At 41.5% G+C, this 20,312-nt stretch overlaps 1 protein-coding gene across 1 annotated transcript; it reads left to right on the top strand.

Annotated features, from left to right (window-relative positions):
* The first annotated feature begins 6,065 nt into the window (after nt 1–6,065).
* Nucleotides 6,066–20,136, top strand: LOC107388919 (lysine-specific demethylase RSBN1L). Its single transcript, XM_015964722.3, has 8 exons — nt 6,066–6,577; nt 6,835–6,957; nt 7,203–7,852; nt 12,761–12,898; nt 12,987–13,129; nt 13,474–13,641; nt 13,796–13,907; nt 17,822–20,136. Exons 1-8 carry the CDS (start codon nt 6,094–6,096, stop codon nt 19,385–19,387), a joined length of 3,384 nt encoding a protein of 1,127 aa, XP_015820208.3. The 5' UTR covers nt 6,066–6,093; the 3' UTR covers nt 19,388–20,136.
* The last annotated feature ends 176 nt before the right edge of the window (nt 20,137–20,312 follow it).

The raw sequence follows: 20,312 nt of genomic DNA, 5'->3' as shown, positions 1-20,312 counted from the left end.
GTTAGAAATCGGTTTGCTTCTTACTGTAATCTCAGAGTTGCATCCTCATTTATCTTCACGTTACCTAATGAGGACCATTCGTCCCGCATTCTCCTCCCATTGTGTAATGATAAATGCATCACAGGCTTAAATGTACATGTGTGTCACAGTTGTTTTGGCCGCCGCTTCTCCGACTTCCTGTTAGTGCATCCACAAACATGTGAATGACAGATGTCACGGGCCAAAATATGCATTTGAAGCAGCGATATTAACAGCGGCGCCTGAGCCAAGGGGTTGTTACTCATAAGAGTGTATTTCATTTTACTGTAAGCTGTGTGTGTAATTGAGCTCTTGAGCAACAAAAGTCTGGATTATCACAGTTATCCAGGAGGGCTGCTGGATTCAAATGCAGTGCCAAATTAGAGTCAACTATCTTGTGTACCAATGACTTTATTCAGACTCAACAAGGGCTGTGAACGGATGGTGAGCTTTTATGTGGAGAGGCTGATCCCAGTGCAGACATACTCCATGATTTGGGCTCTTGGCTAAATCGTTTGCCAGAAAAAGAGAAAACAGTCACAAGAGCTAAATCTGCTTGGTGGGGAGTTTGGATAATGAGGCTTTAGTTTCTCAGACCCCAGGTGTGGATGTCAGAACTACCACAGGGTGTAAGATGACTGGTAGTATGCAAAATCTAACTTTTCCAGAAATGCGTGCATTTGTAAGCCTTGTTAAACTACTTTGACTGTCTTATTTTTAGACTGAAACCTGACTCGTGTGTAGCTTTGTTCTGTCTCTGACGTTTCTCAGCTGTTCTCTGATCAATGGCAACAGCCACCATTAGGCTGAGCGAGGCTAATTTACCTCACTTAACACTATGACGACGAATGCTCACACTGCTGGAAAAGCCTGTAAGAAGATTAGCAACATGCTTCAAGCAGCTGTGTGCATTTTTGACGGTGGTATTTAGAAATGACAGTTTGCATAAACAACGGAGGTCAATCTGAAGTCCAGAAGAAAAAAAATCTTTGAGAAACTTTTAATGAACTTTTAAACAGATGTGATGACTATCTGAGAAAATTAATGGCACAGATTTGGAAAAACTCCACATTAATGTGGTTGTTTTAGGAGTTACGTTCTAGACTTACACCACACCCAAGCCATTTGACCAATAAAAAAACAGATTCATAAAAACCTGCAAATGTTTAAATCAAACACCAAACTGTCAGTAAAAGACAGTGAAAAGGTAACAGCTACAGGGTAATGATCTCAAACGGTTACCTGCAGCTACATTAGGAATTACAAGCTGATGGTTACGGTTTTTCTGTGAAAATAAATAAAATAAAAATAAGCTGCTCCATAAAACTGGGAGGTTTTCAAAGGAAATATAAAAAAGAATGACATTACCAATTAAAACTTTTACAGTTTCAGAACTTTTGCTCTCGGAACATTTTGTTATTTTGAACCTGTAAAATATTTAAATGGGTTTTCATTTAAACAAACACACTTTTTAGTTCTGTAGCTTTCAGAAATAATTTGGTTTCCTGATGATATATACAGTATATAAATAAAAAGAGGGTGCAGTCCTTTGTGTTGTAGCTTCCTACTTTAAATCCTAAGATGAACCCTTCTTCCTCCTCCTCTAAAGCAACTATGAGGTCATCTGACATTTAACAACTGTTGTCAGGATAAAAGCCAGAAATGCGTGTCCTTTCACTCCGGTACTCCAGCGCTACGCTGTGAACGAGTGTGAGAGAAATGTTTACATTCTTCAGCGATTTCAGTCTGAACTCTCAGACTTTTTGATTTATTATCACTGAGCCTCATTTTTCACTCACACATAAATCTCAGTCATCCCTCAGTCGCAACAAACCAACCTGTTGCTCAGGCTGCGTGATGAATAATAATGTTTACAAGCTACACTGCAACTGATTAAAAGGGCACAGTGATCAGATGTTACTAATTCTGTGTGAATTTAATATATTTTCGCCGTTATTACAGATAATACCCTCCCTCCTGACGTTATCCTTTTATGGGCAGCAGGTTTTTTTGCTCCTTAGGCTGCCCTCTTGGGATGAAGTGTTTTGAATTCCCCTGGTGAGCTGGCTTGGCCCACTCTCTGTCCCTGATCATATAAACACTCTGCTTCTTCTCCATACAGACTAGAACAAACATCTGACCATCGGTCTAGCTTTACTGCTCGAGCTTCCTGGCAGGACACTTCATCTCCGTCCAATTTGCGTAGAGAAGTCTGTGTCATTTCTCTTGTCTGTGTTGTGCATAAGTGCCCCATTTCTAACTGAACTGAAGTGAACCTACAGCTGTGAAGTGCAGCATCAGCTTCCTGCAGCAGAGTGTCTAAAGGTACAGCCCTACCTGGACATTATCATTATAATGGGGGGTGTTCGGTTTTTCTACTTCCAATGGCCAAGGAGGGACATGGTCATTGTTTACAATCTGTGAGCCTGCAGGATTGCCGAGTCAGCACAGAGCGTTGTAATTCCCCACCAGCCGACAAAACAGCACTGTTTCCTTATAGTTAGAATATGGAACATTTTAAGAAAACACGTTATTTTTAAAGAAATAATACTTCCACGGGGCATTCAGAGGTGTGCAGAATAAATGTACAATTTCTCCTTTAAAAGCTAGATTTAAAAAGATAAATAATCAAATTTTATTCTGTCGGGCTCGACATTGGATTTATGTTTACATCTAACATCCACTAGAGGACACCACTGTGCTAAAAAGTCAGCTCAGCAAGGCAAGGTTGGACTGTGTAAAATGGCAGACTAGAGACGTCAAGCAGCTGATTCCGAGCCCAGAAGATGTTCTGACAGTAAATATGTTTGTAAAATAAACGTATTAGTGGAAAATAGTCCTTATTCTGTACAATTTGTCTCTGAACATGGTGCTGGAACGTGTCGGCAGTGAACCAACATCCCAACAGCAGGAAAATTAGTCCTGTTGCTGCAATACCACCTCTGACCACCAGAGTTCGCCAGTGTGTTCGCCAGTATCAGTGTTCCATATTCAACCTTTAAGTTCCTAAACTTGCAACAGGAGTGACTCAGAAATTGTGCCCCTAAGAAGCCACAGCAAATGTATACTTTTACTCTAATATCGGGTGAGGCGGGCTAGAGGCTAATGTTGAACGGTGAATTAGAAGCAACAACTTGATCTTACAGTGAAATGAATTTCTCCACTTGTCATTTTACTGTGTGACTCATCTTCGCTTGTCATCTGGATTCCTCTGGCACTGAGACGTACCTGGTAACAGCTAAAAAACTCATGGAACGGAAGTGAGAAAGTCTCTTGTTAGTTTAGAAATATGGGCTGCAGTACCCAAATTTGACCACAGGATGTCATTCTTACAAATTGCACCTTTAAGTGTATGTATGGACATGTTTATTTGGCAAATGATACACCTGCCCTAACCTATTCTCAGCATCTTTCTTCTCTTTCTCACACATATGTATTCACACAAACTCTGTGACCAAGTTTTTCATTTAACAGTCACTGATTCATTCCTTTGCCATGTGTGTGTTTTCATCCATCAGTTGACTGACACTAATTCTAAAAAGTGAGACAATCGAATGTTTCTCACATCTGTTGCTGCGATTTCTTCAGCCAGCAACATCAGATAATGTCAGGTCAGTTAGGTTCTAATCCAAACGCCTGGGTTTTATTAAAAAGTTCTTCCAAATTTATCTTTAATGTTTATGTGTATTTATTTGGCAGACGCTTTTATCCAAAGCGACGTACAATTGTGAATCTATAGGGCCTGTTGTGATCTGTGGGGGAAAACAGAGTATCCAGAAGAATCCACACATGCAAGGGGAGAACATGCAACTCCATGCAGGAAGGCTGCCGCCGAGTTTTGAACCTGCAACCTTCTTGCTGCGAGGCAACAGTGCTAACAACTGCACCGCTGTGCATTCCCCATAGGGAATTAGAGCTGGTGTGACACAGGGATGGGTCAGTCTGAGTGGATGCAGAAATCTCCACGGATCAAACAAGTAAACTAGTATTCTTCAAGAGAGATTTTATATTTTTGGGTACATTTCATGGTGAAAGTTCTATTGACATGTAGCTGTTTTTCTTTCATTGTATCATATCAAGATGTTCATATTGAGTAGATTTGTGCTGCGTTCTCTATATTTTCCAGCTGTGGTAAATCAAAACCATGCAAATGTGCAGAAGGTTGTCCCCAAAGGCATCATAAACCCCATATCTGTTGATTTTGTTTGTTATTTGTACCAAATATACAGTAATCAAAGTACAAAAAGTAAATAGATTATTAAAAAATAAAATAATCAAAGAATAGCAACACATAAGGATCAATAAGATGACAGTTTTTTTAAGGAGGCGTCATATGATTTATTTTGTGAGTGAGACTGTTTTAATATTGAATTTGATAGGGAGAGAGCTTTAACAAATCTGTGTATTGTTTATTTTGAAACAAGGCAAATGGATCTCAGTTTTTGTATGGAAATCTACAAGAAAGTAATGGCTTTAAAATGTGTTTTCCTCTCCATGGAAACTGCCTAAGTGTCAGTGTGCAGGCCAGTGTTCGCCCAGTGAAGAACCTGAATAAGTTAGTGTCTTGAAAAAATTGCACCCTATTTAAAATCTCTGCAGGGTCGATTCCAAATTTGTGGATTCAGATACAGATGACCAGCACATGAAGGGAAGAGGATGTGCAAATGGATGATGTGACAATGGTTCGAGGAAATTCTCCAAATGTTTGCTGGATTTGTTTTTGTTTAACACAGCATTAGAGTACTTTCATCCAGTATTACCACATTACAAGAGACAGCTGCTTGCTAGACATTTGATTAAATTCCTCACAAATTAATAGCATTCACATTGGGTGTGAAGAAGCTAATTATCAACCAGATTTTGTTTTTTAACATTTAATTTAAAGTACGATAACTCATTCCAACTTTGATTAAAATAATCACTGTACACGATGACGTAAGAACAGAATATTGTCATTGAATTTGTTTATTTAACATTATTGCCATCTAGTGGGAGACTGTTGAGCATGCAGAACTCAAGCAATTAAAGGATTTAATTCGACTGCCTCAGCCTAAAAATAAAAAAAATTTAAACTGCACAATTAAAGCTCGTAATTATATATCGTTTAATTAATGCAATTAGCTATTACATGAATTGTGAAGATAAAAATGGTCAAAGTTCTCATTGTCATTATTGACTAAATGGTGTAATGAAAAACAATGCTCCCCTAAATAAAAATGACTTTGTGTAAGAAATGTAAAAAAACCACTTAGGTGACTTTACAAATAATGATTTTGCACTATCTTAAAGAAAAACTTGTTTAACAATATTTATCCTTAAAATATAAATTTATTTTGAATATTAAGTTACTTTGGAGGATAAATTCGTTGTTTTGTTAAATTAAAATTTTAACTTTTATATAAATATGAGTTTAATATGGAAGCCCATTCCCGCCACTGAGATTTAAAAAAATATTATCTCATAATTATAACTTAGCTATCTCATAATAATGAGATAGCTAAGTCATAATTATGAGATACTAAGTCATAATAATGAGATAGCTAAGTCATAATTATGAGATAATTTTTTTTTTATCTGAGTGGCGGGACTGGGCTTCCGTACATAATAATGGGATCCTAAGTCATAATAATAATGAGATACTATCTCAAAAATAACGAGATAGCTAAGTCATAATTATGAGATACTAAGTCATAATAATGAGATCCTATGTCATAATAATGAGATAGCTAAGTCATAATTATGAGATACTATCTCATTATTATGAGATAATATCTCATTATTATGAGATAGCTAAGTCATAATTATGAGATAATTTTTTTTAATCTGAGTGGCGGGAATGGGCTTCCATAGTTTAAGGCTATGAAAACAAAAAAAATGTTTTCTGTCTGATTAAAGAGAAATGAAGCACAGAGCCTCTTCATGTCATAAACAAAACTGAACGCTGCACAGTTCCTGCAGCTTGTAAACAATTTAAGGCCCCGCCTCCGTACGTCGTGCGTAACTCATCAAGCCCCGCCCCCACACTGTCTCTCACGCACCAGTTACGTCTGACCGTAAAAAATAGAAACTTCCAAGATGGCCGAGGCCGTGGACTCCATGCATTTCGCAGCGAACAGCAAAACAAATTCCCCCAAACCCCTGATAGCCAAACGACCGCCCGAGAGTCGTCCGCAGTCTTCCAGCGACATTTTTCCACCCACCCCCAAGAAGGTCCGGGTAGAGGAGAAGGGCCTGAAGCACAGGAAACTGAACGGAGAGGTGTGCGCAGGGGAAAAACACAACGGGAAGCAGAGTTGTGGAAGCCCAGCGAAATGGAGTTTCGGCCCGGCCAAGGCGAGCCACTCCACCGCCTCCACGGTTCCAGCTACTCCTGTCCGGAAAATTTTCAAAATCAGCAACTTCCTAGCCTCGCCTCACAAAGTGAAAAAGTCGAAAGAAAAGCGACACAAGGAGAAGAGCAGCGAAGCCCCGCGGAGCTCCACTGCTGCCGTGGAGAAAGTGAGCCCTGCTAGCTGCCATACAAAGACGGAGAACGGCGACGTGAAAACGCTCCAGAGAGGTAGGACAGCACATCAGGGCGTCCCTCCGCAGCACCTATCTTCACCAAATTATACTTCCATCTAAATCACATCCTAGTTACCGCCACAGGAAACGATTTGTTATGTTATTTCACAGTTTTTGGTACCTCAGGCCTCCATATTTATTAGCCCCATATGGTGGCTTTACACACGTGGAAATGTTTTTTCATCGGTTCTGGGGTTTAATTTGGGGGAAACAACATTTCTCCTCACTGTGATTTTGTTTCCTTTCCTTCAGATTACAGTGGGAATGAGAACGACAGGCAAAAGAAGGAAAAGACCAGAGAGTGGAAAAATCACAAAATGCCACCTGTACATGACTTTGTAAGAGAAAACGGAGACGTGATTTCTCCACAGAAAGGTAGAAAGCAACAGGGACATTTTTTAATTTAAAGAACTGTTAATGTACCAAAACTTTGTAATTTGTGATATTCTTGTTTCTTTGAAGCAGTCCTGGATATAACTTTATATCTAATTAGTAATAACGACTGAAATTAGGATAACATGTTAAATCTCTGAATTCAAACGTGAAGTGTTGATCTCACCATAGATGCTGAGACTATTTCATCACGTTGGATCTAAACTGATTTGTGTTCTTGTACACAGAGTCCAAAGAGAAGCTGAAAGCGGGATCAGAAGAGGATTTGATGCTGAAAAAACTGAAGAAGAAGAAGAAAAAGAAGCACAAAGATGGAGAGCGGGTGAAGGAGCGGCACGGCCAGCCCAAAATGTATCACCGCTCATGCCAGACCTTGTGCTCAGGTTTGTCTCTGGGTCTGCCGGAGTTCCTAGGTCGAATCAACAGGGACAACAGCAGCAGCTTCATCCACACGACACCACTACACCACCAGGATCCTGGCACCACCCCCTCCATGGCCAGGGACAGGTTTAGCTACTCCTCCTCTCAACACTGTGCACCAACGTCTGCTCTGCCGGGGCTGGAGTTTGGTCATCTTATCCACTTGGAACAGCAAGCTAATGGTGGGGCCTCGGTGGTGCACGCTTATAGCGAGCGACTTTCCTCTTTGTCTCCAGCTGAGATGGAGCGCTTTGCAGAGGAGTTTGTATCCCTGACCTTCAGCGAGGACAAGGCCCAGGCTGCCTGCTTTGTGATGGGAATCATCCACGGAGCAGCAGCCTACCTCCCAGACTTCCTAGACTACTTCTCCTGCAAGTTCCCCAACACACACGTGAAGATGGAAGTGCTCGGGAAGAAGGACATCGAGACAACAACCATGGCCAATTTTCACTCTCAGGTGAGGGTGCGTTTTTCTCAACTGGCCTGTTAGACACTGTGAGGATGAAAGCTTGTGTTTTCAGACTGGAAGCTTTTCAGGCTGCAGCAAGCATCCTAGCATTAGGGAAGCTTGAACAAATCTGAAATATGTCTTGTCAGGGTTGATCATGATTGTCTTAGAAACCCAACCAAAGGTGAAGAGATGGGGCACTGTGATTGGCTGGTTGTGGTCAGGATGTGTGGCATGATTGGCTGTTGGGGTGGGTTGGGTCGGCTAGCTCAGCTGACACACTCCAGCAATGAGTTACTAAATGTTAAAGCTTGTTTGTCATAAACACACAGAGAGATATGCTCAGCTCAGAAAAATATTACTTTTATTCTGGTCTGTCTTTTTTTACAGGGAAGAAAATCGTTGCATGTGAATGGGTGAATTCAGTCCTTTTTGTGTAATTTATGTCATTTTCTCTGATTTCTAATTTCATGCGCTGAACTTAACTGCAGACGTACGGTTTCAGGTGGAGCAGCACTTAAAGCCTTAGAGTTAATGGACTGAATTAATTCATGGCTGCTGTTGCTTTCAGCCTGGTATGGTGTGTCAGATTCTTTTTATATGTAGCTCATGCGGTCGTTATGGATTCAGATGTAATGGCGAGGTGCGTTAACAGAGGCAAGGGGTATTTAGTCCTCATTCTGAGAATCACAGTAAAGCTTTACTGTCGGATTGTCCGTATACCAGGATGTATTTCTTCTTTATTTAAAAAAAATTATGTTATAGGATAAGAAAGTGATTAGCAGTCTGGAAGAGTGAATACTCAAAGCCAAAAATGACATTTATTAAAGGTGTCGTTAACTGAAAAAAAAAAACATTTTTGAAATCTTATTTCTGGTTATAATTGGTCACTCTTGAGTTTTTCATGCAGGCTGAAAATGAAAATAGTCTTCTAGCCTCATTTCCTGCATAGGGTTGTCACCAGGGTCCGAAATTAAATGTTTTACTCACCGGCCAAGTTGGCTGGTAGATGATGAAAATCTACCGGCCAAGCATATTTTTTACCGGCCAAAATTCTAAATGATTTAGATCTACCTAAAGCATGTTATTCTATATTATGTTGATTCCAAACAGAGTGACAAAATAATTAAAACATCAATTAATAAGAAAAACAACTATTTTGTCATTTTTACTATTTATTTATTTATTTTTAGAGATGTTTTTATGAACTCTTTCATTGAAATCTAGTCAGACTCCTTGTTTTCTCTGTCCATGAAGTCTGGCCTCCTGCTTCTGACACCGTCTTTGTGCCAAAGCATTACAGCCTCATTTGGGTCCTAGTCCTTGATCTCTGGAGAATACAGCTGCACCATGAGAATATCTGAAAGTGTCAGGGCTAGGGTTGTCACGGTAACCGGTGTAGCAGTAAACCCCGGTAAAAAAGTTGACAATAATAATAACAGTCTTGTTTTTAAAAAAATATATATTATCTTCTCGGTGGATTACTGTGTCTGCGTTGTAGTCGCGGTGACCCTTACCAGCCACCGTATCTCCTGCTGAAGTTGCCGGCGGCACATGCACACTTTCGCACTCGGGACATTTATTATCCCTCAAAGATGACAGCGTCGTAAGTATGGGCGTTTTTTTGATATTTGAAGAATGCCGAGGGACAGTTGTCTGTGAAAGGCAGCAACGCTACGTGGCCATCATAATGTAGCCATTGTCTCATGACTCCGCCATCTCCGGTTCGCCACTTTTCACAAAATCTTCTGGTTGCCACTGGTCCTGGTGGTTTTTCTTCCAGTTCGACGAGTTTTCTTTTGGAAGGCTGGCTGACTCCAGTTAAAAACCGCCACATTTCACCGCTAGTTTTAACATGAAGCTAACTGCTAATTTGATAAACTGATTGAATGGGATTGGTGGAAATGATGTTGGATGCGGCGTTCACGTTTCGCGTACGTTTGTGTACGTTGCATGCAGGCGGGAGGACTATCAGAAATCCATGGAAGATGACTGATAAACATAACTAATTTGGTGCAAACATTTACTCGCCAGGTGGCAGGTAGAGCTAAAAAATTTACTCGCCAAGTGGAGCAATTTGCTCGCATTTGGCGAGTGGCGAGTGTTAATTTCGGACCCTGGTTGTCACGGTGTGAAAATTTAACCTCACGGTTATTGTGACCAAAATTACCACAGTTTTCGGTATTATTGCGGTATTTTTTTTTTAACGTGCTACATTTTCACACAATTAAATAAACCCTGTATGTCAGGAAATATTGTCCTCAGTTTGCGTCTAAATTTTGCCTAAAATGTGTTATTTTGTAATTATGTTGTTTATTTGTTTACATTTTTCCCTTTAGTCTTTAAAATACCAATGTTTGCCCATAACTTCTTATTTTTTGTCTGTTTGATGTCATCATTTTAAAAATATTAGATCAGATGACACTCAATACTCAAGTAGCCTTCTAATCAGATACTTTTTACCCTTACTTGAGTAATAAACCCTATATCAGGAAAATATTGTCCTCGGTTTGTGTTCTTCCAGTGAGCTTTGCAGATTAAGGGAAAATGTCATCGGGCAGTAATCATTGTTAAATTCATAATGATTCTCGGAGAGAGACCAACTCATATCTGCCCCTGGGAGCCCCGTAATGCATAGCGTCATTTCAACATGGGGGTGTCCGCGACACGGTTTATATGCAGGTAGCGGTGCTGCGGCTGCTTTATATAGCGACTCGTTGCATTCTCCCTCAACCCAAATCCTCGGATCACACATTTTAGCTAAAATGCTAACGTTAGCTTGCCTTGCGTTGACTGTAGAGTTGTGGGTGATGGTCACGCAGATGTGTCATGAGATTTGAAGTGTTGCTGCCTTTCACAGACACTTTTTCTGCACGTGCTGCAAACAGAATAGCCGTCTTCTATCAACTGTCCCTCAGCATTCTTCAAATATCCAAAAAATGCCCGTACTTCCCACTTTGTCTTCTTTGAGGGATAAAAAATGTCCTGAGCGCTGCCGTCTCCTCTTTTGGCCATTATTTCAGCTTTAGCTTCAAGGAAGTTTTGGTTGTAAACAATAAAGCGCGCATGTGCCGCCGGCAAGTTCAGCAGATGGCTGGTAAGGGTCACCGCGCCTACACCGCAGCCACGGTAAACCCACAGAGATAATATAGTTTTTTTTAAACAAGACGGTTATTATTATTGTCAACTTTTTTACCGGGGTTTACCGCTACACCGGTTACCGTGACAACCCTATTCCTGCAGTAGCTTCTGATAGAAAATAGACGGTGAAATGCTAGGATTTGAAAAGCCTGACAGATCTACATCACTTAACGTTAATAAACTCACCCATCTTGACTCACCACAGGAAAGGCCGTTGTTGGTTTAACATCTAGGAAACAGCAGAGAACATGTTGGCTAGCAGAACCTTACCGTTGGCATTAGCAACTCCACCACACAGCAAAACTCCTCCATACGTGTTACTTGTGGAGATGAAATGTCAACGTTGCAGAGCAAATGGAATCAGTGGTAAAGTTGTGTTCCTGTTATCCAATCCGAGGTTAAATGTCCAAATATCAGGAAATAAGAGTCCAAATCCCGTCGTTTGAAGGTCAGCTGTGATGTGGCTCACTTCTTAGTTATGGTGCATCAGAGCTATGACTTACAAGGCATTCATTCCTACCAGAGACATCTGCAAATGTACTGATTTAACAAGTGTTCCACACCTTAAAGGTTGTCTATGGAACACGGACAATCTGGCAATCTCTGGTGTTCAGAGGTGGTATTGCAACAACAGGACTAATTTTCCAGCCGTCGGGATGTTGGTTCACTGTTGACATGTTCCAGCACCATTCTGAGAGACAAATCTTACAGGATAAGGACTTATTTCTACTAATAAGTTTATTTTACACCATCCATCCTTGCCTTGCTGAGCAGACTTTTTAGCGCAACGGTGCCCTCTAGTGGCTGATAGATGTAAACATAAACGTAGTGTCGTGCCCATCAGAATAAAATTTGATTATTTATCTTTTGAATTATAGCTTTTAAAGAAGAAATTGCACATTCATTCTGCACACCTCTGAATGCCCCGTGTTGGCATTATTTTAAAAAATATATAGCTTTTTATTAAAATGTTCCATATTCTAACTTTAAAGGTTAAATGACATGTTAAGATGTCTTTTGGGGTGTTTCTCGTGATTTATTTATTTCAGTTGGCCTGGTGTTTTTATGATGTTTCTTTTTAGACAAAAGTAGGTTTAGGGCTTCAATGCCTGCATGAAAAATAATTCTAATGTAGCAACACCGCTCTTCTAGAGTAAGGATTGATGGGATTTTTTCAAACTTCTGAAAGTTCTTTTCATTTTTGACATTTAAATGTCACTTATTTGTTAACACTCATCTTTTTAAACGCCTTTGAAACTTTATGCCATATTTGAGAGCTGTGCGTGTCACCATATTTCTGCTGTGCTGCTGTTTTGTTTTGGATGAGATCGTGATAACAGCAGAACAGTGGAGATGTTTTGGTGCAAACTTAAGTTGCTCACTTAATCCTGACCTGTTGTTTACCAGATAACCCAGGAAGCAAAATAATTCCAGAAAATCCAGAAAGTCTTTTTCAGTCGTGTTAAAGCTTAAATTAGTTTTATTATTCATCAGCAAAAAAGCAGAATATACAGTTTGATGAAATAAAACTTTGGCATTGACGTGTAAAAGGAATTACATTGCATATGGTAGTGTTAAAGGTGATTGGCATAATAAACAATGGCTTTATGACTGCAGCCTCCACACACACATGCACACAAACCCAAAATTTAGGAGGATGGTGAAGATCTGTGCAGATCACACTTACATCACACTTTTTATCTGTCACCTAGAACATGTTTTAACCTGTTGGGTTTAGTCTCTTAGATGTGAAGTTGTTTGGGGTTTGACCTGCAGGTGAAGCGGACTTATTCCCAGGGAACATATCGAGCCGGGGCCATGCGGCAGGTGAGCCTGGTCGGAGCTGTGGATGAAGAGGTCGGAGACTACTTCCCAGAGTTGATCAGCATGCTGGAGGAATCTCCTTTCCTGGCGGTTAGTGCACTCTTATATTCACAGACGTGTCTGTTTGTTACCGTATCGCATCATGTAACCTGAAGTTTCTCATCCTGTGTTTGTGCAGCGGACGCTCCCCTGGGGAACGTTCTCCAGTCTGCGGGTGCAGAGCCCAACAGAGAGCGACGACGGCCCCATCATGTGGGTCAGGCCTGGAGAGCAGATGATCCCAGTGGCGGATATGCCAAAGTCACCCTTCAAAAGAAAAAGGTGGGCAGGACTCCAGATGGGGAGTCCTTTCTTATGAATGAGGAATATTTAAATAAGTTGGATCCTCACTTATCAAGACCCTTGCTGCTGTTTTCTAAAGCCGGTTACCATAGTAACTCCTCAACATTGCATTTATATGCACCGATATGGTAGACACCATCATAACAACATAAAGATATTACATCTGGAAGGCTGAAGCAGTAATTTACTGATCTGAAGGAACTATTTGTTTTATTATAATAACATTTCTCCTTTAAAATAAACACATTTACTACTTTTTGTCTGTATTTTAGCACACACATGCAGTAAATAAATCCTGACAGCGGTGAGTGGATGTGTTTCAGGTCCACCAATGAGATAAAGAACCTTCAGTATCTACCCAGAACCAGCGAGCCCAGAGAGATGCTGTTTGAGGACCGAACTAGAGCTCATGCCGACCACATCGGTCAGGGCTTCGAGCGACAAACGACTGCTGCTGTGGGAGTGCTAAAGGCTGTGCGCTGTGGAGAGGAGTGAGTCCAGAGTGATAGTTTTGCTTAGATAAAACCATGAGATGGGCGTTCTGATTAACACAAAAAATGGTTGTTTGGTGTGAAGAGATTACGTAACATTCAGCATTGCTATGATGGAATTGAGTAAACCGGGACTTTATGCATCTTCCTGCAGCAGCGACGCTCTTCCTCGGATCACCAAAGATGTCGTGTGCTTCCACGCTGGAGATTTCCCAGATGTGGTCATGAGGCTGCAGCTGGACCTCCATGAACCCCCGCTGTCTCAGGTGGGCCCGTTTACCTTTGTGTTCAGAAAAATCTAGACAATATTACCATCCAGTATATAATTATGTTGGAATCCGGGATATCAATAGGCGGATTGGTGCTGCATCTACAGTGATTCAAATGTTGTACCGGTGTGTCATGGTGGAAAGAGAGATGAGCCGGAAGGCGAAGCTCGTGGTTTACCGGTCGATCTACGTTCCTACCCTCACCCATGGTCACAAGCTTTGGGTAGTGACCGAAAGACCAAGATCACGGGATACAAGCGGCCAAAATGAGTTTTCCTTGCATGGTGCTCCCTCTTAGAGTTAAGCCTGATTTAAACTTCTCCATCTGCGTTGGTATGGAGACACACAACGTCATTCAGTGCGTTTACGTGCAGCCAGTAACCCTTTTAAAACCCGAATATTCACAATAACCCGGTTCCGCAGGTCCATGTAAACACCGCCAAAAACCCGGATATGCTCATAACCGGGCATGTGTTCTGCGCATGCTCTGTTCGCAAGGAATCTTGGTCTTTTGAGTAGCGAGACGTCTTGTATGCGCCAGAACACCGGAAGTAAACAACAAGTTGGGAGCAACATGGCGAGTCGCGGCACAGCACCACACTTTTGGAATGACGAGGAAACTAAAGCGCAAACAAACGCGGTCGCTATCTCTTCCGAACTGGGAAACATGTTGTTGTTTTCACGGATACCGGAACAAGAAGAACCGGAAATGACGCATATTGCGTCTGGACGTAGTCCATACGTCCAGACGCTACCCCAACGTCCGCATTTAAATCGGGTTATGGAAGTTAGGGGTAGGGCTGCTCAATTAATCGAATTTTAATCACAATTACGATCTGAGTTTTGAACGATTATAAAAAACAAAACAAGCCGATTATTAGCTCCTCCCGCTTGCGCTGCCCTGAGTTGCAAATGAAGCGCTCCTCCCACAGTGTTGCCAACTTCGTGACTTTGACGCCATTTCTAGCAGCTTTTCAGACCCCCTTCTTGACTTTTTAACTTAAAAATACCTAGCAAACACCTCAGAAACATCTCTGGTAACCCTTAGCTACTTTCTGGATAACTGTCGTCGACATTTCCTGCAGGTTAGCTAAACACTCCGCCTGTGCTCCGGACCGTTCTTCAGGACATTAGGAAAGGGAATGATGTAGTGATGTGTCAGTCTCTAAAGAAACAGCTCTCGGAGCCGGCTCCCTGTTGGATTAACCAGAGTGAGTGACACACACTCCGTACCTGCGGACTCCTGAGCCACTAAAAACGGCTAAATGTGCGTGTGCGGCACGCTAAACACACGTGCAGCTTGCCCCCTATTGCTGAGACCGGGTTGGGGGTGGGGGGTGCAGCTGTGGTTGGGACAATTATTACATTAACTGATGGACTTGTAAATAAGTACTTTATAAATAAGGTAGAAATAAGTTCCTCACGCTGATAAATAATAACTAATCTCCCTGAGGACACGGTGCTAGTGCACTCACCTACAGCACCTTGACATGACTAAATAAATGTTATGCAACATTTTGTGAACATCAATTTATTTGCATTTATTTGTTATAAATGCCACTGTATAATTCTTGCTGTCAGTATTTGCAAGATATTGGTATTTGGGTCTGTACTAGTTAGACTTAAATGAGTTAAACCAAGGTCTATAGCCCTTGGGTCATAGACTATGAGCTATAAGTATATTGGTCTTTTTATACTGGGAATCAGGAGTTATTTTAGTGATCATTTTGTTTCTTATTTTTGTCCTGATTGTGCCCTGAGCAATTTTCTGACTGAATAAAAACAAACAAAATCAACATAAATTGAAAAATCTTCCTAAATAATCGTGATCTCAATTTCAATCACCATAATCGTGATTATTATTTTTGCCATAATCGAGCAGCCCTAGTTAGGGGTAACTCTTTCTATTTATGCTTGTAAACGGGTTATTCTGATCAACTCAGAAACCCGAATACCGACCTTAACCCGATCATAACCCGGATATTGGCTGCATGTAAACGTAGTCATTAGGCATTGGTGCAAGGGCTCTCCGATGGCCTCACAGAGTGATGGAGACATGCCCAAAATTTTAAACATCTGCCAAAAGTGACAGAGAACGCAAGCTTGTGATTGGTCAGGATGCCGCTTCTTGTAAATTTGTTACTAGCACCACCATTGCTCCCTCTGTTAAAAAGTAAAAAGATATTTAGCGGCAGACCCAGAACCGATTGAAGAACGCATCGCGGAAAAAGTCTGAAAATATGAACATTTATTCAACCGTGACTGAAGGAGTAAAAAATATGGAGTAAATGTGGACGGAAATGATGGGAAACATGGGTTTAGAGGTGGCGACCGCATGAAGAGGTGGAGGAGAATGAAGGACAAATTTGTTTGCCTCTAAAATGTATAAACATATTAGTAAATATACTATCGTGGACCAGATACATGAGTGTTATGCTGCGCCGTCTGCTGTCCTGGTGGGACATGGTGCTTTGTAAACACTCCCCAGGTGACAAAGAAGTCCGAGAGCAAAACGTCTCTGTCAACGCGTGTCTCTCTCCCTTGCGGAGAAGTATAAATCGGGCTTTAGGGTGAGAAGCTTGGTTATCTGGTAGGGGCTCTGAGTAGATCCGCTGCTCCTCCACATCGAGAGGAGCTTGGGCATTGGTTAGGATGCCTCCTGGACTCCTCCCTGCTGAGGTTGTCCGGGCACGTCCAACTGGAAGGAGACCTAAAGGAAGACCCAGGAACGCCTTGGGATTCCCCTAGAGGACCTGGCCCAAGTGGCAGAGGAGAGGGAAGTCTGGGCCTCTGCTAGGATACTGCCCCCACGACCTGACCCCGGATAAGCAGAAGAAAATTGATGGATGAATAGAATGTTTTGGTTGATCCTGTAGATTAGTTTTCTGTTATTTATTGAAACAAAAAAATAAATAAAAAGCGACACCAGAGAGGCTGAGATGTGAAGAGTAACTTTAAAAAGTTTGATATAAGAAGGTAAGTGACTGTTATTTGTAGAAATGACAACTTAATGATGTGACTTTAAGGTCATGATACTCCCACTGCATAAATGGTCTCAGTAAAAAAAAAAGAAAAACATGCTTAGGATCAATTGGAACAAAACCCTGCAACCAGAACACCATTCAACCCCATCCAGGGCAAACTGCGATAAATGAGGGAAGAAAAACTGCACCGGAGAACTTCCTGCACCTGCTACAAAATCTTCAGAGAGCTTTATTCCCCAGAATAACTTAGAAGTTGTTAAAATGCAAACATTGCCCCTTTTACTGACTGCACTAAGACAGACAAAGCCAGGGCTCGTATTTCAAATAGTCCGCGCGCGCGCGCGCGTGTGTGTGTGTGTGTGTGTGTGTGTGTGTGTGTGTGTGTGTTCTTGTTCATACTGAGGACCATGATGACCATTTTCCCTACAAAGTGAGCTTACTATACCAGTTAAGAGGTATAGTGTGAATTAAGTTTGAGTTAGGAATAGATCAGATCAGCGTTGGTTATGTTTAGGGTTGGGGTGTGGGTTAGGCATGGTGAAATCATAAAAATGAATGGAAGTCAATGGAAGGTCCTCACTATGATAGAAAAACAGACACTTGTGTGTGTGTGTGTGTGTGTGTGTGTGTGTGTGTGTGTGTGTGTGTGTGTGTGTGTGTGTGTGTGTGCGCATGCGTGCACACACACCTGACTGAGACACATGTTCTGGATCACCTAAAAGCTGCATCATCTGGTGTTGCCTGTAAGGAAAACAGGCAAATAGTTTAATTTGATCGGTACAGACATAGCCTAGGGTGGTTCCTACTCAGACATTTCATGAAATCTCCAACTTATTGTATAACCATTGTGAACATGGTTGATTAATTTATTTTTATAAAGTAATTTTAAGTAAATGTTTTTTTTATGCCGTGTACTCTTGTCCACAGTGCGTTCAGTGGATCGATGACGCCAAACTGAACCAGCTGAGGAGAGAGGGGATCCGATATGCCCGAATCCAACTGTACCACGACGACATCTATTTCATTCCCAGAGGAGTGGTCCACCAGTTCAAGACCGTGTCTGCCGTCTGCAGTCTGGCCTGGCATATCCGACTCAAGCTGTACCATCAACATGAGCAAAAAGAGGAGGAGGATAAGTGTTCACCAAGAAACCCATCGCTTCACATCAAGGAGGAGGAAGAGAGGAATAAGTTTGACCTTGCTCTTCAGACAGTGACGAAGGTGGAGGAGGAGGAGGAGGATGTAGAGGGATGGAAGGGGCCACCCTCAGAAACACTAACACAGAATCTCAAGGAGGAAGAGCAAGGCGATGGAGGCGAGATGGAGTCATCAGCAACACGGTTGCTACTGTCAGTCAACAGTGAAAAAGATGAGATTGTATGCAAACCTATATTAATAGAAACGAGTGCCGAAGATGCAACAGAGGGTGGTAGAGGAGGTGTAGACGCTCAAACACCGCAGAAGGGTCCAGAGGAGGCTAGAACAGAGGGTGCAACCTTAAAGCCTTTACAGCAAGCTAGGAAGGAACATGGTGGGGAGGAAAAACAGCAGGAAAACAGCAGCCAGGTTCTCAAAGAGAAAAGTACAGCAAGCACTTTCAACTCACCCCAAATCAAAAGAGAAAAGGATAAAGGAAAGAGAGAGAAAGATGAAAAGGAAAGGACTAAAGAAAAGAAGGACAGGAATAAGGAGAAGGACAGGGATAAAAAAGACAGAGGAAGAGACAGGGATAGAGAGAAGGACAGAGTAAGAGAGCAGGAGGTTAGAGAGGGGAGCACTTTGATGCTGCAGCAGATGAAGGAGAACGAAGGTAAGACCTCAGAGCCCCCCATGTCTGCTCAAAAGGACGAGAAGTTGGACTCTAAAATGCAGCCTAATGCCAAAAAAGACAAGGAGCATGACAAAGTCAGAGGAGGCTCACAGGCGGCACTTCCTTCTTCTCGACCAGACAGAGAGGAGGCTCGAGACTCCTGCACTCATAAACACAAGTCTTCACACGGGAAGAAGGAGAAGAGCAGCCACAGGGAGGGAAAGGACAGCAACACAGCAAGTCTGCAGAGGAAGACCGGGAAGGAAGATGGCAAAACACACAAACATTCAAACCTTCACCTTAAGAAGGATGGTAAAAAAGAGAGGGATGCCAGCAGCAAGGAGGAAAAGAAAAAACCTGCTTCTAGTTCTTCCCAGACAGAACACAAACCAGTACGGACGCTCTTCACCTTTGACCTTTTTAAACCTATGGAGGCTCACCAAACGTTGGCTCTTTCCCTGTCAGACACTAGACCTAAACTTCAACATCACAGTGACTCCCGAGGTTCTTCCTCAAAGTCTGGATCAGACTCTAGGACAGCTGTGTCCTCCAAAGGACCAAAAGTAAAAGACACGTTTCAGGGGAAGCCTGCTTCAGCGCTACAGGACACTGCACCACAGCAGCACTTGATAAAACACCCTCTGAAAACAACACACCAAACACAGAGAGACTTCTTAACATGAATGTCTAAATGTCTAATCCTTTTTTCTTTTTTTTTACTGTACAACATCTGCCTAGGCTTTGTTAAAATTAGAAAATCCGCCTTTGTTTTGGACATGAGCACACCCAAATCATAAGAGTGAAAACGTTGCTTTGATGCCCTGAAACAAGGATGCAAGTATTTTTTTTCTGCGTCTAAGAATGTAAGCTAAGTAGCTCACTTTACGTTTGTTAGCAGATGTAAGTAGGCTTTATATAAAATGTTGTGACCTGTGTGTCAGTGCCTGTGCACTAGTTAGCTTTGCTCTGAAAGCACCTATCCGAAATACCGGTCTAGCCAGTCTTAAAATAAATCCTCCCTGTATTTAAATTGGCTTCATTCACTGTTGAGGTTGAATTAGAAAGTCACAGAACTCCTAACTCCTTTTTATGTGTTATATCACTCCTAAATCTGAACGAGTGGTTGTTTTCAGACTGGATTGTTTGACTCTCACAGGGCTGTAAATTATACTGTATGTACCAAAACTGTACAGCATAGATGTTATTAGCACCAATGTGAGAAATGTATACAGAAATTGCATATATTTTTTGTAAGACAAGTTTTATTTTCCATAGAACTTATTTATATCATTTACTGTCTGTTTTTATTTGAAAACCAATGTATGTGAAATATTTGTTGTAAATACATTTTATTTCCTAAGATAAGACTTGGTAGTGTGATTTATACTCTGATAAGAACCTCAATAAATGGTTCAAAACATTGACAAAACCACGTAATGTCTCTAATTTTGTGTTTTTGTATCTTGTTTTAAAATCAAGATTTGTCATCTGAAATGTAACACAATTGTCAAATTTCCTGTCAAGACTTGAGATTTTACGATATCTTGACATTGTGGGATTTATTTCTACAGGTACTGTCCAATAACTTTTTCTTATTTCCATCTGAGA

This window comes from Nothobranchius furzeri, chromosome 4, assembly GCF_043380555.1.
Source record: "Nothobranchius furzeri strain GRZ-AD chromosome 4, NfurGRZ-RIMD1, whole genome shotgun sequence".
Taxonomy (NCBI): Eukaryota; Metazoa; Chordata; class Actinopteri; order Cyprinodontiformes; family Nothobranchiidae; genus Nothobranchius; species Nothobranchius furzeri.
Note: the sequence above shows the minus strand (reverse complement) of the source record. Positions and strands in the feature narration are given on the sequence as shown.

What these genes read in the sequence shown, in the direction of transcription:
- LOC107388919 (XM_015964722.3), top strand. Translation starts at nt 6,094, where the DNA reads ATGGCCGAGGCCGTGGACTCCATGCATTTCGCAGCGAACAGCAAAACA. An exon ending in CGTGAAAACGCTCCAGAGAG is followed by an intron (nt 6,578 to 6,834) that starts GTAGGACAGCAC and finishes CCTTTCCTTCAG; the next exon opens with ATTACAGTGGGAATGAGAAC. An exon ending in CGTGATTTCTCCACAGAAAG is followed by an intron (nt 6,958 to 7,202) that starts GTAGAAAGCAAC and finishes TCTTGTACACAG; the next exon opens with AGTCCAAAGAGAAGCTGAAA.